General features: G+C 31.4%; 1 protein-coding gene across 2 annotated transcripts; it reads left to right on the top strand.

The window, feature by feature from the left end:
• The first annotated feature begins 841 nt into the window (after positions 1-841).
• Positions 842-16,588, top strand: LOC108765622 (proton-coupled amino acid transporter 1). Of its 2 annotated transcripts, XM_018514416.1 has the most exons (11): positions 842-1,229; positions 9,065-9,153; positions 11,720-11,839; positions 13,076-13,226; positions 13,404-13,531; positions 13,961-14,045; positions 14,305-14,577; positions 14,952-15,130; positions 15,239-15,268; positions 15,485-15,657; positions 15,942-16,588. In XM_018514416.1, exons 2-11 carry the CDS (start codon positions 9,065-9,067, stop codon positions 16,181-16,183), a joined length of 1,470 nt encoding a protein of 489 aa, XP_018369918.1. In that variant the 5' UTR covers positions 842-1,229; the 3' UTR covers positions 16,184-16,588. The 2 variants fall into 2 exon arrangements, with proteins under 2 accessions (XP_018369918.1, XP_018369919.1); XM_018514417.1 differs by lacking the exon at positions 15,239-15,268 and having other exon boundaries at positions 15,942-16,585.
• Positions 16,589-16,972: the final 384 nt, after the last annotated feature.

Genomic DNA, 16,972 nt, shown 5'->3' on the forward strand with positions numbered 1-16,972 from the left:
GTTTTAGTTGCGGTTTGTGCATATGCATGTGCGCGAAGGCCTTGAGTGTCTCAAATGCACTTTTACTTTCAAATAAGGAACCAAGATAAGAAACCTTCCTCGTGCTGAAGTCGAGGACACGTGTCAATAGCAAGGTTGGATTTCTATCGAAACTGTTGTTTTAAACTCTCGCGACGCGTATCCTTCATTATTAAGGAAGTGGAGTTGATATTTAGATTATTAAATACGATGTCACGTCATCTGCTGAGTTTAATATTCCCTCCATGTCGCGATTACGTGCGAACTTTCGAGTTAGAAAACATTCCTCTCCTTTTCTAGCTTTTATTGTCTTACAGTGTCTGTCTGCGAAGTTCGACCTTTGGTGCGAAAGCGAGTGCATTGACCGGTATAATATATCAATCTTTGCACGTTGATGCCGCGCGCTATTGAAGTCATTTATGCTAACAAAATGAATGACAATATTCACGCAAGTTATTTCGGCTTGTTAATCTTTAATTGCAATCACGAGAAAGTGTAAGGCGGTCACAATCACATGCGGCGCGACGCTCGTATGCGCTTTCATACGACAGTTAATTCGGTCGATTATGATCTTTCTTTGGCCTCGCCAAGGTCATTTTTAACTTGCGATTTATTAAATTTCTTTTCTTAGCATCCTTCATTCGTGATTACTCCGAGCAATCTGCTAATAATCAATTTCCTAAATACGCTAAATAATCAAATCGCCGTTAAATTATTCGCCATTAAATTTATCGCTGTGTTACGACAAGTTTTACTTATGATTTTGCTTTTCTCTTTCGTGGGAAAAAAATTTTATTGTTTCGTTAACGACCTCGTTAAATCACACAATCAGTAAATGAGATCCGGTACATTCCTAAGTGAAGTTATGGCCTTCCTCCGGATTGAGGTATTAGATTTTCGGTCCGTGCACTCAATGATGAAACCGACACGGTCTCTGCCTCGGACTGCAACAAGTCCGATGCCAAGAATAAAGGGACACAGCATTTCGGCACCAGCAGCAGCAAGCGAATAGTCAGAAGGACGTAGACAGCCTTCGAGTGATTGTTGCGCCGAGTATTCCTCGACGGTTTCAGACCGACATCATTTCAGTCGCGTGTAAGCAGTCGATCGTTGAACGTTGTGTCGATTGACGGCACCATCGATGGGTTATCAGCATTCGTGCTCTTTTATTATTTGGATATAATCAAACCGAACAGCCGAATCGAATAAAGGTACGTACTTATGCTAATTGTTATTAGATTTTGACATGTTTAATTCTTGACAACTTGATTTATTGGTCTGTTGTTGACTTTTCCTAACGCCTGGCGTGCCACAGACTTTATTTACTGTCGCGCGATTTTGAATAGCGAATGATCTCTTCTCGCGCGCACTCTTCCTTGGAACTGATGAGAATAATTTATTTTTGAGATTTAAATAATGCAAATGGATAAACATAAAATTTTAATAAGTATACTAATTACCGCACGAATAAAACAAACAAAATTCTTGATTGAAGAAATAAATTAATATGAAGCTGCGTTTATAATTATCCTATTGTTGTTTATGACAATTAGACTAATATTGCTCATTTGCTATTCTGATTAAAAAAACAAAATTTTTCACTGATTTAAAAAATATTTTATCATAGCAGAGAAATCTCACGTATAAAAGATACGACACATGTAACAGTAAAGATTCGACAGATGTAAAAAATACGACGTGCACAATGTCATAAAATTTTAAATTTATTAGTTAGCGCAACTGTAAAAGTACACCAAACAATAATGTGTTGCAAAAAAATTGCTGCATTGACATTGGAGCGATATCATAATTATTAACAACTTTTTTAATAATAGTCCTTATGGAAACAAAGGCAACTTATTTTTCTAAAAACTTTTAAAAGTATACGTAATTTTTATCTTGTTGTCAAGGTATGAAGTTGAAAAATAGACACACTTGCAGAACATCTTTCGCACAAATTAAAATAAAAATCCAATTTGAAATAAATGCGTAGAATTAAGTGATTTACAGATCTAAAAATTTTTTTGTCAATTCTTCTGATTGTGAGTACTGCATGCTTTTAAAATTTTCGATCTTTTTGCTAGATCATCTATAACAAATATTGTACATAAATGTATACGTGTAAAGAAGCTTAAAGCTTGAATTATCTTCTTCGTCTGTGTATATATTATATAAAAGTAATAAAAGTGTAATAAAAGATTAAACTTGAATTACGTGTTATCTTGAAAATTTGTGAAATTGGATTATATAACAGTAAGGATTCCTTCTATTTTGAAGATTAGGTACCTTTGTTTTGTGTTTATTTACTTTGTCAGAATTATGAATTTTCCCAAACAGAACAACAAGTCATTGTAATATCAAAATGATGTCAAAATGATTCTAAAATGATCATTAAAAGTCATTTTTTAATAATTTCCGATTTATTTTAATCTCATTGTGTTATCATGATTTATTGTTCTCCCTGAGTTATTATGAATGGGTGTCACTTACATTCACTTACTTTTTTTTACCTTGTTTTGCTCAATTCTTAATATTATCGATTTATATTCAAATTTTCTTTTTAACAGCCAAGTAGTAAAAATTATTTCAGTCATGGATATTGTCATTTCGATCATCGTCTAGAAATGTCTTCGTAACATCTTTGAACATTTATGTTATCGACATGCGACAGTATTCATCATGTTGTTCTGAGATAAATTTTACTCAGGCAGTTAGCTTTAACTGCATATACATTCGTTTATCTTTTTTCACGAACATCGCATTGTTTTTGCTACATCAAGACTGTCGAGCGCATGTACATCAGTTTTCTTATAAGTGCCGAAATTGCATTTAATGACGTTGATGACGCACTAGGCTTAGCGCCGAAATATAGATACGATTTGATCAATATAAAACGCAACGTGATGTGGCAATATGTTTCATGTATAAATAAAGATGCGAATTTCTCAGAAGCCAAATTGATCAATCGCACTTTCAGTGTATTTCCTATATAATTTTAAATACCGGCACATGCACTTCATAAATCCCCGGGAAAAAATGTTTTATATATAAAATTATATGTAGTTATATATATAAAATTGATATATTTTATATACAATTACATATACTTATATATAAAATATGTCTATATATATAGCTTTTTTCCCAGGTCTCTACTCTTTGTTTCACGAAGTTAAATAGTTTGCTTCTGCGAGACTCGTTTATATAAATGTGTAGCAAGGTGAAATGAAAATTCACGTGATAGCAATTTGTATTATCGAATGTCTTTTAAAAGTTGCACCTACATGTTCTAGGATATATCATGTGCACATCACATGATGCAATTATATATTGCATCATGTAATATGCTTCACTGCACCTTCGTAAATGTTAATAGTAGAAAAAAAAAAATTTATCCCGGTAACATACTTCAAGGATATCAAGTACAACAATTTAAATCAGCGATTGCAATGAATTGCAGTTATGCATCAAAAAATTTGCAGGAAGTAATGAAAATCAAGAATAGCGGAAACAATTTTTACTGAATCGAAATTTAAATATTTTCTGTTTTTGTGTGTAATTTGTCATGATTTCACTATTATGTATTATCCATGTTACATAAATTAAATGAACGATACCTTCACCTACTTTAACTACTAGGGAAGTGCAAGTGAAAGTACGCTTTATTTCTTGCATTGCGATCGAATTTTTCATAATGATAGACAAGGAACTTGTTATACGTGAATTATCGCAAAATGATGTCGGCTTATCGTATGATGACATTCCGTTGTGATTGTGGTTTCATATTGTTGCTTGCTCGCGAATTGCCGAGAGCGATAACTACATACATTTATGTACATATATGTATATATATATGTATACATACATAATACATATACCGCGTTTCAGACTCACGCCATATCTCTGAAATATTAGATATTAAAACTGAAATGAATACTTATCCTTCAATATTCGAGACATATGTTTATATAAAGATAACTAAGTCTTCAGAGCAGAAATCATCAAAATCTGTAATATGGTTATTGTTGTTATCTGTAAGACCCATTCAATTGATGTTGATTGAAAGGCACTAATTAATTTTAAGGAATCAAAATGACAACTGGTATCAAAAAGAATGGATACTAAGTTTGTTTTAATAACATAATAATTCAAATGTGCAGACATAAAGAATATAATTGAGTGAGCCTAATAGACTCACCGTCAGCTCTGGAGGATTAAAGATAATTACTTCCTGTAAGCTTCTCGTCTTAAGTCATCTCTATTCTTCTAAGTTATCGGGGGCACTTCAATTTAATTTTAGAGATGTTTATCTTCCGAAAACTGTTTCATTCTTAAAGATTCTCCGAAAGATCGACGCATTAATTCCACGCGCAATGTCTTTATCAGCCGTGCTAAATAATAATCTAATCACACTTGACAGTTTAAACAGATCGCATCTTAATCGCGACTCAAATGTCATAATCATAATTTATATAGCGACATCCGATAAAATCTTGTAATCGCCGATATCATTCGGAAGGTAAAAATCAATCTATGAGCTTTTCTTTAAAAAATTTTTTCCAAGATAGGACATTTATTGCATTTCGATGCAACCGCGGCTCGTGTTCGATAAAAGGTGCACGTGATCGAGAACCAAAAGAGCGCTGGTGAACGCTTCTATTTCGGTAATATCGTCGCCGGCAGCGGTAACATTGCCAAAAAGTGAATTCGCGTCGGTCAGAGTAGATCAAGCTGCAGTTTCCTCGAGTGAGACACGTGAGACAGTGATTTAGGTCTACCAAACTTCAATGGTTGCTCGTGCCGTATATCGTGGGATCGTGAAATTGCGAACGTGATTGTGATTGACCCATCTACGATTAACGTGAATCTAATAATACCGCGGGTGATTCCGAATTTAATTACCTCTCGTCGCGTGGATTATGAGAAATATAAAAATATTTGATTAATACTCTCACAACGCTATTCTACCTCCCTTCGATTGAAACGCAATCTTGTGGGGCTCGTTGAAAAAAGCCTTCTGACAAATACGACAGCAGTGATTACATTAAGTTGACTAACTGGATAAGTATACGTTGTTAGTATTTGCCATACGGTCGTGTGATTAGCTTACAATGAAAAGGTAGAATACAAATTTTCGACGAATGACATATCATCTCCTTTTATTCCTGTATCATTATAGATAATAAAGACGTGTTTGTATCACTGATTTAATATCATCGTTTTGTTTTTTTGTCGCACAACATATCTCTGGATAAAACATATTTATCTAGTTTACTTAACATGTACCTTCGTAACTGATTTAAATTTTGATTGATTATCTGAATATTTGTGAAAATCTCGAATCGAACTTATCTAATCAAATTTTAATTAAAAAGATTTGGAGAAGTCATAACGTGAGCTTATCTCAACGTATATAATTAACTCATTCTGCAATTATATTTTTACTCCCTCCATCGGCAATCTACATCTTTTTCATCCAGCTCACTTTTTTTACGGTTTTAAAGATACTTTAAAAATATATGGAAAAGTTCCAGTAACTTTCCAATGTTTCTATTACATTATCAAATAGATATACAAGATATTTTATCAAAATAAAGGGGGAACGCCCCTCTTCTTTATTTTGAAGACATTTGAGAATAAAATTTTATTCGTGCTAAAAAAGATCCAAATTGTAGACGGAGTGTTAATCGTGTTTAAGTTCTCAATGTTTATTATAAAAGTTATTATAAATTTTAATCTTTGAAGAAGTAGATAAGATAAAAATTCTATTTTTATAGTTATAGTTTTTTAATAGTGTGTATGTATATAGAATAAAATTTATATTACTTATATTTTTATGAGATACAGAAAAGTAAAAATAATGAATTTTAAGATTTTTACACAATATTTTTTATTTTCTTTTTCAGAACAGGTTTTTAAGATAATTATGAGTACTGTGACTACTTATTTACTTAATGTGAGCACAATTTTGCTCAATACACTTGCGTTTATTTTCATATATGCGCTTAATCAAACGAAAGTAGTGTTTAGAAAAGCGACAAATTAACAGCAATCAAATTAACAGTAATAATCTAATAACTAGTTAATTAACTAAAATCAGATTTTTATTGCTAATAACGCTCAAGTACGTAATATATCTATGAGATTAAACGGATTATTATCTTTCGGAGATATCATATTGCCCTTGTTCCTAAATCGTAGAGTCCATTTGTCCGTGCGCTGCAATCGCTCAGTGATAAATTACATATCATTCCAATGAATCATGTATTTATTACGAATGTGCGAAATACAATATCAATGATTCAATACGGTACACTGAGAAAAAAAAGTTATTAACTTGACTAAATGCGTTTAGTTCGTAATGATTATTTAGTTCAAATATTTATATATTTAGATTAACAAAATCTTGGAATTTAAAACATATTATTCATTTGAATTAACAAATATTTCATTGAATTAACAAATATTTTCTTGACAGTCCGTGACCGTTACATTTAGTTGAATCAACTAATATTTTCTTGAAACAGCAACTTTTTTTTCTTAGTGTACATTATATTTTGAGGGAAAATATAAAATAAAAAAACGTGATGTGTAAATAGAGAAATAGATATGCATTTATCGCATACTTGTATAAAACATGTAGTCCTTATGTATTAAATATAAATAAATAAAACAATAGAAACATGAATAACACAAAGATGCGACCTTGCACACGCGATCATATTTTATCTTTGCTGCGTTCAAATCAAATATTTGTAGCGTAAATTCGCGTCTGCATTAACTTAATTGTCTGTATTTACACCTCCCTGGAATTTGAATTTCTTTCTGACTATAATATTCCATATCTCTAAACTTGGGAACAATGAAAAACATCATTCTATTATGACTAATGCACGTTTCTATGTAAATTAATATTAATCTCGGTTCATTTTACTTTTCATCTTTTTTTAACATTTAGAACCAGAAAAATATGAAGAGATATATACAGCTAGATATTTTTAGCAGATAATTACGATAATCATTGTTTTCCATTATTTCCGAGTTTTTTCCGAGCTTAGAGATACGGAATATTATCAGAAACGGGCACAAATGTTTTTTTTCTGTTGTGCAAGCTGCAAAAAGTATTGGCAATGTTTACATTTCTCTGTACGCGTTTATCTATTTTGGCGTTATCTATTCTTCTACATTGGCATACTGTCGATGTCATGCGCGAAGTTGCGTAAAATAATCGCATAATTACGTTGTAATTATCCATTGTTTGTCTACATTATCATTGATGGTGTGGTATTTTTGCAAAGTTACAGTTTTAGATTATTATGCATATAAAGATATATCGTGCTAGGCTATCGTCTTACACTGGCAACACGCTGTAAATATCTCGTGTTGTTCCACTTGCGCCGGATGACAATTCGGCGCTTCTATGTGGCGTCGGATTTACTATACGTTGGGTTTACTACATTAAGTATATAATAGCTTCTCGGGTTGTAACCTGAAGGATATCTCGATTAAGATCGTTTATGTTATTAAAGGTAAATGGCACAGGAAATGATTACGAGCGTGTTTTACATGATAATTAATATATAAGGTCATCCCTTTTTATTTCGTCTAAAGAAATGCCACTTGATAGTGATTATATTTTTCAAGTTACAAAGTTCTCTTCATTGAAGACACGTCATCCGTTCTTCGCATTTATTACGTAACAAAAACTTATAGATAGCACCGATAAATCTTTTATCTTTCTCAGAAATTCTATTTTTAAATTCCATTACATTTACCAGATAAAGGAAAGTGGAAAATTAGCACCAAATTTGTAGAGCAATGATTCATTGCAAACAACAATGAACTTGGTAAACTGATTAAACATAACATCAATCACTGTTATAATTTTACACTCAATTCAATGTAATTGTTACATACAACATATGTTACATATTATATTATATTTATACTGTTAAGTGTGAAATATTACTTTTTCAATGTTTACTGGAAGATGTATATTTATTTAATCTCGTCAGAGACAAATCAACAGAAGAATATATTACAGACAGACTAAATTATTTGTTCTTAGCTGTGTATGTGATTTACGAGCAAACATTGTGATTAAAGAGCAACGTTCAAAGTAAATACTTTGCTTATGAGATTGATCAATTTATTTATATCTGATGTATCGACTACGTTATTAAGCGATTAAGTGAAGAAAAAAAATTAAATATTTTTATTGTTTAAAAAAAGTTAACGACTGTAACGATTTATATAACATAGCATATATATAGTCACAACTATTAGTAAGCTAGACTTATCACGTTTCTCACACGTGTTCGCAAATGAGCGTTTTTCCTCTTTTTCTTTTTTCTCAATCTTTCAATGTTGTATTGATCTCTGACGTAGTATTAAATGCTTTGCACGCTATACGGATTAATTAAAAAGCCAATCAATATATATGGAGTCGTGCAAAGCGCGTTTAATTGATCAATATGTTGTTAATAACGGAATAATACCGAAGAAATCACCTTTGATCTGTCTCAATTTATCGCAGTCAAGTTTTCAGTGAGAAAAAAAAACAATACACGGCAAAAGAATGTAACTCGAGTAAAAATACATACTCGAGCCAACACTTGATGCCGATGACAGTTCAAATATTTGGCGCCTGATTGATCGCATATACGCGTTTCATTCATCATGTTGTCGTAATACGTCTAGACGGTTGAACAAAAACTTTTGACGTATTTCTGACGTATTTGTTAAGAAAAGTGCGAATTCGGAGTTTCGGACTTGCAAATAGAATCGCGCGCGAGAATAAATCCTCGAGGTGCACACTGCTATATGTATACATATATTTTAATATTTCTTTAGATATACATTATTCTATATGTATAAACATTTAATATATATATATAATATATAATATATTATGAATTGTATATTATACAAAATAATATGTACATACATAATAGGATGTTATACATACATTATACTGTATATGTTTTTTGAACACACACATTCGAAAATGTATTTTCACTGTTTTATACCTCTAATTATCTTACAGATGGAAATGAACAACAGTCCGATTTCCGTGATCTCGTCGAAGAAGAACTCTGTTCACGGCGATGAAACAACTTTTAAGCAGCCACTTGGGTAAGTTCATCTTAATGTAAACAATCGAGAGTGTAGAAACTCTATTAAGAGAGCTTCTTTCTCTTTCTTTCTCTTTTCTGTCTCTCTATTCTTACTAATATATAATCTATTAATATTGTTTTGATCTTAATATTTAATAGTAGTCATTTAATCATAAGTTCATTCTACTGAAGATGTTTATACATTAATGAGCTTCATTCAAGGAGAAACGTTTGTTATCTAATAATCGAAAAGTTGATTATTATAAGACGCTGTGACGAACAGTAATTATATGAACCGCTGTGACGGATAGTAATTGCATGAAGATTGAAGATGAAGTGCAATCGCAAATGTGTGACACTGTAGCTAATTCTGATTATACGTGCCACATGAGGAATGTGATTTAATTACTTCGTTCGATCTAACTTAATCACTTGCTGAGTTGCATAATTACATGGACGGTCATTAAATGATATTATGATGATTTGGTGTTATGCGACTTGTGATAAGCGGATTAAAAAATTTTGTTTTTATGCTATAACTATTGAACATGGATAATCAATTGTTATCAGTATCTCTTATAGTACTATCATGATTATTTCTTTTATCTAATTTGCTTTTTATTAATATTTGTATGCTTCCTAATAGCGATAAAAAGTATCATAATTATAGCATGGAAGTAAGACACATTGAAAGAATAACAATACGGAAACAATTAATAAACGTCGAGACAAACCTCTGCCTCACAAATCTACACGGAGAAAATTTTATATTTAAAATTACTATAATGTGGTAACAGCTGCGGTCCTCATGTAAATTATAAGTTTAAATGCTATAATTATTTTTTTTAAAACAATAATACAACGAAATTTTTACACTTTTTTATAGTAAATTTTATAGTAAAATTTTTTATTACAAAATAAAATCTTGTTGAATAAAAGTTAGTATTGTAAAGATAAGTAAAAAATATGTACCTAGCAAATTTTGTTTGCGTACCATAATAAAAATTAACTGTTTCCATGTTAGAATATGGCTTAACAAAATAATTACTTTATTTATGTGATAAAAATTAGTATTACCATAGTAAAAGTTAAGTCAGAATTATGTTGTGAGGGTCCATACGAAAATTCAAGACATAGTAAAGTGTAATTTAAAATTATATTAAAACTTAATATAAAATTTTCTCCGTGTATAAACATGCTATTTCAGATATCAAATCTTTGCCAAGAATGTCGTATTGTTCTATTGGCATGATCATGTCTATTGAACTCGTTAAGAAAATATTTTTCAACTATATATTTTTCTATCTGTGTCACTCTCAAGTTAGTCGTGAACACTTAATCACCACGCTTAAAAATTACAGTATATTCATCATACATATCCGGTAATTAATACCATTGTCTAAGAAAAATCCCGTGAAATATCAAGGTTATGGATGTACATATCCAAAGAGCACAAAGTCGTCTAAAAAGTGATTAAAAGATGACTAAATTAGGTCTGTTCGTGTTGCATGAAATTCCCAAATATTTTTGCACTTAAAATGAGATAGATACATATTTTGCTTTAAAAAGAGAGAAAGCGAAGATGTCGAGTGCCAAAAGTGCATGTTTGCAGCGCAAACAGACCTAATGTTATAAAGATATCTTTTATGGTAAAAGAAGACAGTCGACGAAACAATGACTAAAAGACGATAGATGTCGCACTGCTAGTCATCTTACAATCTTATCCATATGATAACTAAAGGATGACTTCTTTGAATATCTTTTGATCGTCTTTAAGACAGTGTTTAGTTTTTATATTTTGGCATATATAACGTTTAATAACATCGAATTCCTAAATTAATTTTTACACAAAGCGAAATGAAATTGCATGACTGACAATACATACATCCCATTTCTAGGTTTTGCAATGTTTGTCGGTGCGCAAGAGTCATTATCTTTGATCATAAATCCTCTTTGGGGACTCAATTATGAAAAATAATTTATTAGTGTTCACAAGAACACGAATAAAATTTCTCATAATACTGCATCTTTTATTCTATCCTGTATGGTTTTCAAACACGAGAAACTGAACTTCACCACGTCTGTCTGGTGACAATCCCGCATACTACTCGCGAATGAATGATAAAAAGTATCAAAATAACGGAAAGATATCTTTTTCATGTTGTCTTTTTAGCAATACGAAAAGATATCTTTCAGGTAACTTTTTGCTTTGCGAAAATGACAATCATAGGAAGATGACGAAAAGGTGTCTTTTTTAAGTTGTCTTTTCAATGAAACTAAAAGATGTCTTATATAGACATCTTTTCGTCTTGCTGAAAAGACAATCTAAAAACGATATCTTTTCGTCATTTTTTAGACATCTTTTCTCTTTATTGGAAAGACAACTTTAAAAAGACCTCTTTTCGTTCTTTTTTAGTATTTTGTGCTGTTTGGATAGCGACAATTAATATAATTGCAACTAATTCCTTGACAATTAAATAGAATTTTTTTAGAACTTAAAAATAGGTTTATCATTCGTGATAATTAACAATTTATTATATAACGTATATAATCTCCAATTTTTACATATTCTTGTTTTATTACAGTAATAGTGGAACTTATGGAGCATTCCAATCGAAGGATCCCATTCTAGCGATAGAGAAGAGCAGCGATACCACAAAAAATGGAACTAATGAGCATGGTATCTCTGTGAACCATCCCACCTCGTAAGTTTGATTCACGTTAACATAACATCATTTACCAACCACACAGATAGATTCATAGCAAAGCGTGTTAGATATTGATAAAGATCGCGTTAACAAAAGCAGAAGATCATTTAGTGTATGTCATACACGAGCGATGAAAATGGTATTACACATCTTAACAATAAACGTATCTAGAGAATCAAACAAACATTGCAACATGATTAGATACGGCAAAAAAAAATGACACGTGATTGCAAAGTATGTGATTTGAAAAGACGGAAGCGAGTATTTTATTATCTCGTTACTCGTTTACGATAGCCCGATAAAATACCTGTACTTCCGTGCGAATGGTAATCACTTTTTTCCGGGAAGAATCACGTTTTGTTGGAATGTGACTTTGTTTTGACATTGACTTGTTAATTTTCTAGCATTCTCAACTGTGCAAAATACGTTTGCAGATGCATTGGTATGGTCGAATCGCAAGAGAAAATTCATCTTTTAACCATACCTCAGTGAATTGACAGTCGAGACACACGTCCAAAATAAACATTTTTGGCATAAATGATACACATAAATGTGCATCAATTCACATCAATAATAGGATCTAGCTTGTAATTTATCGTCTTATTGTTATTAAGGATCGCGAATTGTCAAGCTTTTGTGTTCTAAAATGTAATTTTTTTAAATTTATTGATATTTATTTGAATTATATCTAAAAATAAATTTTAATTATATTTTAAAATTATAATTTCTTTAACAAGAAACTTAAAAATTATATACGTACGATTATTTCATAATTATACGTATATAATTACAGATAGTAGAATTGTTCATATTTATTAACACATTTATGAAAAATATTGATAAATTATGAGAATTTATTAATTAATTAATCACGAATTACAATCGTTATATTTTTGGAAAGTTAATTATTTTTTAATATTTATTTTGATATTTAAACCGAAAGATAATTATATGCTGAAATTGATTCATATAATTAAGTAATATAAAAAGATGAATTTAACAAATTAAGTGAACGAAGTTGATGACTAGTAAAATTCAAAGATTTCCGAAATCTGTGCCTTATATATTTCTTTCTTAGTATATTTTAGAATATATATTAAATATTCATATACTCACTTTTTGTGATGTATAGCCATAATCTTTATAACGATTGAAATTTCGCTACATTCGATACATTGCATAAAGTTGAGAATAAATCAAATGCACTAACAAAGTGAAATTGGATAACTGCAGGTACCTGGAAACGATGATGCATCTATTCAGGGGTAACGTCGGTTCGGGGATCTTTGCGTTGGGAGATGCTTTCAAGAACGCTGGATTGTTGTTGGCACCACCGCTAACGATCTTTCTTGGTATCATTTGCGTGCACGCTCAACACGTTCTCGTACGATTAATTAATAATAATAATAATAATTAATTATATAAGCAAAATGGGAAATAATAACTCTATTATAGAAGAAAAAAACAGTTAAATATAACAAATTAATAATATCTTTTATAAATACTTATGAGTTTACAAAGGTATACTCTTGATATTTATGACACTTAATATTTCTTGCAGATTAAATGCAATAAAGAGGTGACGCGTCGTGTTGGTCATGATACTAACACAACTGGATTCGCCGGAACTGTGGAAATGTGCTTTGCTACTGGTCCCATTAGATTTCGTAAATATTCGACTTTTATGAGGTGCGTGATAGACAAAATAGTGAAGCCAAGGGATCAATTGCGTATCTTGAAACGAGATAAAAATTATAAAAGTGAGCAAAATTCACTAGGTGTGTTGACCAATGAAATTATAAATATTCTAGTAAATTTACTCATTTTTGTAATGTTTACCTTGTTTTAAGTTTACATATAATCGACTCCTAGAAAGCAAAATAACAAGAAATACAAGCTCACGCAAATCACGTTTTTATTTCTACTTATACGTACTTTTCAGATTTTTTCATCTGGATTTTTCATCTGGATGCTACTTGCGCCTTCTTTTCAGTTTACTCTTTACGCACTCTTTTATATATAACACAATTTTTTAATTTAATTATTTTCTATAATTTTTTATTAGTCTTTGTCAAAAGCGCATGTTGTTTATGTTGCTCTCTCGTAATTTTGTTGCAGAAAGTTGGTTAATGTATTTTTGTGTGTCACGCAATTCGGATTCTGCTGCGTTTATTTCGTTTTTATTTCCACAAACATGAAACAGGTAAGGCACCTTCCATTGATTCCACCTTAACTCTTCTTAATTTTAATGTTTCATTCGTTATATGTCCGTTCTTTTCTGTCGCAAAAATATGAAATTGCCCAAGAATTGCTTACGCAGATAACATTATCTTTACCGTATACATTAAGTAATAATTTATTAGGAAACCCAGAAAATTGTATTTTTAATCTAGTCTTTATATTTAGCAGTAAATAAAGATTTTTTAAATAAATATTACAATCTGCTTTACTTTGCGTGATAGGTACTGGACGCGCACGGAATTGAGATGGACGTTCATGAGCATATGGCCGTAGTATTGATTCCCATAATGCTTAGTACTTGGATCAGAAATCTCAAGTATCTGGTACCTGTGAGCTCGATAGCGAATTTCCTAATGATCGCTGGTTACATCGCCACCGTATACATCATGAGCTACGATGTGCCATCCATTCACGAGAGAAAATTCGTCGCGGATTGGAACAATCTACCTCTGTTCTTCGGCACTGTGATATATTCTTTCGAGGGTATTACTTTAGTGAGTAAAATACCTTTTGTTAATGTAGCTCGCAGATAAGAGTAAGAAGAAAAAATGATTTTGCTGAAGTATCTTAAAATTTAGCTAAATACAGATCTGAAAATTGATATTGTTGGGTCATCAAAATATGTAATTATATGTAGAAAACTCAAGTGCGATGAGCAATATTGCAAAAAGTTTTAACATATTCTAGCAACTAATTTGAACGTGCTACGTATACAATTATTTTGGTACTCTAATAAAATTATTTTTAGAACTATATATGGCTGTACTCTTAAATATTTCAGTAAAACCGTCTTTCCCGCCAATTGTAAGAGAATTGTAACATATTTTCTATGTTGATAACGTACTTTCTATGTTCTGACAATGTACAGGTACTGCCATTAATGAATGAAATGAAGAAACCTAGCAATTTTAATAAAGTATTTGGTGTTCTTAATGTCGGTATGGTGATAGTCGGCGTTATGTTCGTCACAATGGGTTTCCTGTCTTATTTGAAATATGGTGATGATGTCGCCGGTTCGGTCACACTCAATCTTGCACCACAGGAAATGTAAGTGAGCTAATTATGTTTCGTGTGATTATTCTTTGTGACTTATCTTGTGTCAGTTTAATCGTTGACCGACTACATATTATAACATTTTTTTTTCTGTATTCAAAGGGTGGACGGAAAAGTCATCAATCAATTAAGGTTTATACCTAAACATTTGCTGTGTTCAATGATAAATATTAGCCAAAATAGCTTCATGATTTCGCGAGAACTTAACACAAATAATGTGTGCGCTTTGTGCATGTTTTAATTATTAATCATAAACCTTGAATCGTATTTCAGTTTTTTAATTTTTATTTATTAAGTAAGATATAACAGGCCATCTTTCCTCGACTAACAAACTGATTTTCTGTACAGTTTGCCGCAATGCATCAAGATTGCCATCTCTTTGAGCATATTACTTACCTACGCGTTGCAGTTTTATGTCCCGATTGCAATAATATGGCCTGGCATCGTTGACAGATTTGGTCCATTTAGATGGCCAGTGTTCACCGAGATCTTATTTCGTTCCACCATGTGTCTTGTTACCTGTAAGTACAAACTAAAGTGTTGTATTAAAAAAACTAGATTATTTATAAATCACAAACTTATAACATATAATACTTTTTTATCAAACTTGTCTTTCAAATTGTAATTTTATATCTTTTTTAAAAGGTATTTTGTTGTAAATATAAATGCACAGAATATATAAAAAGTTTTGACGTTTATCCAGAGTTGTGTCTAAAGTTATAAATTTATTAATATTATTTGGGATGGGAGAATTAAATACTTTGCAGCTTGTTTATGTACATTATGATCTAAAATTTTTGTCCAGTTATTTTGGCAGAGGCAGTACCAAAATTGGGTCTCTTCATATCGCTGGTCGGAGCTGTTAGTAGCACCGCCCTGGCTCTCGTGTTTCCACCGATGATCGAGATGATCGTCTGTTGGCACAACGCCAGTTTCGGTTTCTTCACAATCACAAAGGACATGATCATAATACTAATCGGCGTGTTGGGTTTCATCACTGGAACGTATGAGAGCGTGACGTCGATCGTCAAGTCGTTCAGCAATTAAATTAAATTACGCGCTTCAGACACTCTGTACAAATTATTCTTAATTTATATCTCCTAAACGCGTACGCGCGCAAGTTTAAATGGACCATGACACCTACGGTATTTCCTTGCGTGGATAGTGAAATTCGCGCACTTCAAAATTCTGTATGCTCGTATAGATGTCGGCCGTGTCTCATACACCGACATTAGCCATTTTAACGTGACGATAATAATTTATGTGTGATATATCAATAGATAGCTAATAAGGTATAACATAGGTTGCGCACACCAATGATTGTTAATAGTAATCAGTCAAACAGCGCAAGTCCTTTGAGTTTGTCTTGTTTGACTTGTGCTTTATTTGTGCGTTTAATAAATTCACATGGATTTGAACTTTAATAGAAAGAGTGAAAGCCATAGTGATATAAGTCACTTAATTATGATTTTAAGAAACAAAAGGTTTCATTAGACTTGATCTATCCATAGTTAAAAATCCGTAAGAAGAATGAATCGAATGTTAATATTGGATTATGACTTATTTTACTCTCTTTAGCTCTTCTTTGTTCTTTATTTGTTGATATTTTCGAGAGTTATTGTTATCAATTTTATATTTATTTTACTTTTTCTTTCAACATATTTGCTTCAGTAGACTAAAAAAGTGACATACACTATTATAGCTTTTACCCTTTCAATTCATAATAATACATATAGCACAACAGGGGTATGCAATGTTTGTACATATGCAGGCAGCCAATAAAGCCAGAAGTGACTGAAGCCGAGATTCTTTGAACTGTACTTGAACATATTATAA

The sequence above is a fragment of the Trachymyrmex cornetzi genome, unplaced genomic scaffold (assembly GCF_001594075.2).
Source record: "Trachymyrmex cornetzi isolate Tcor2-1 unplaced genomic scaffold, Tcor1.1 scaffold503, whole genome shotgun sequence".
NCBI lineage: Eukaryota > Metazoa > Arthropoda > Insecta > Hymenoptera > Formicidae > Trachymyrmex > Trachymyrmex cornetzi.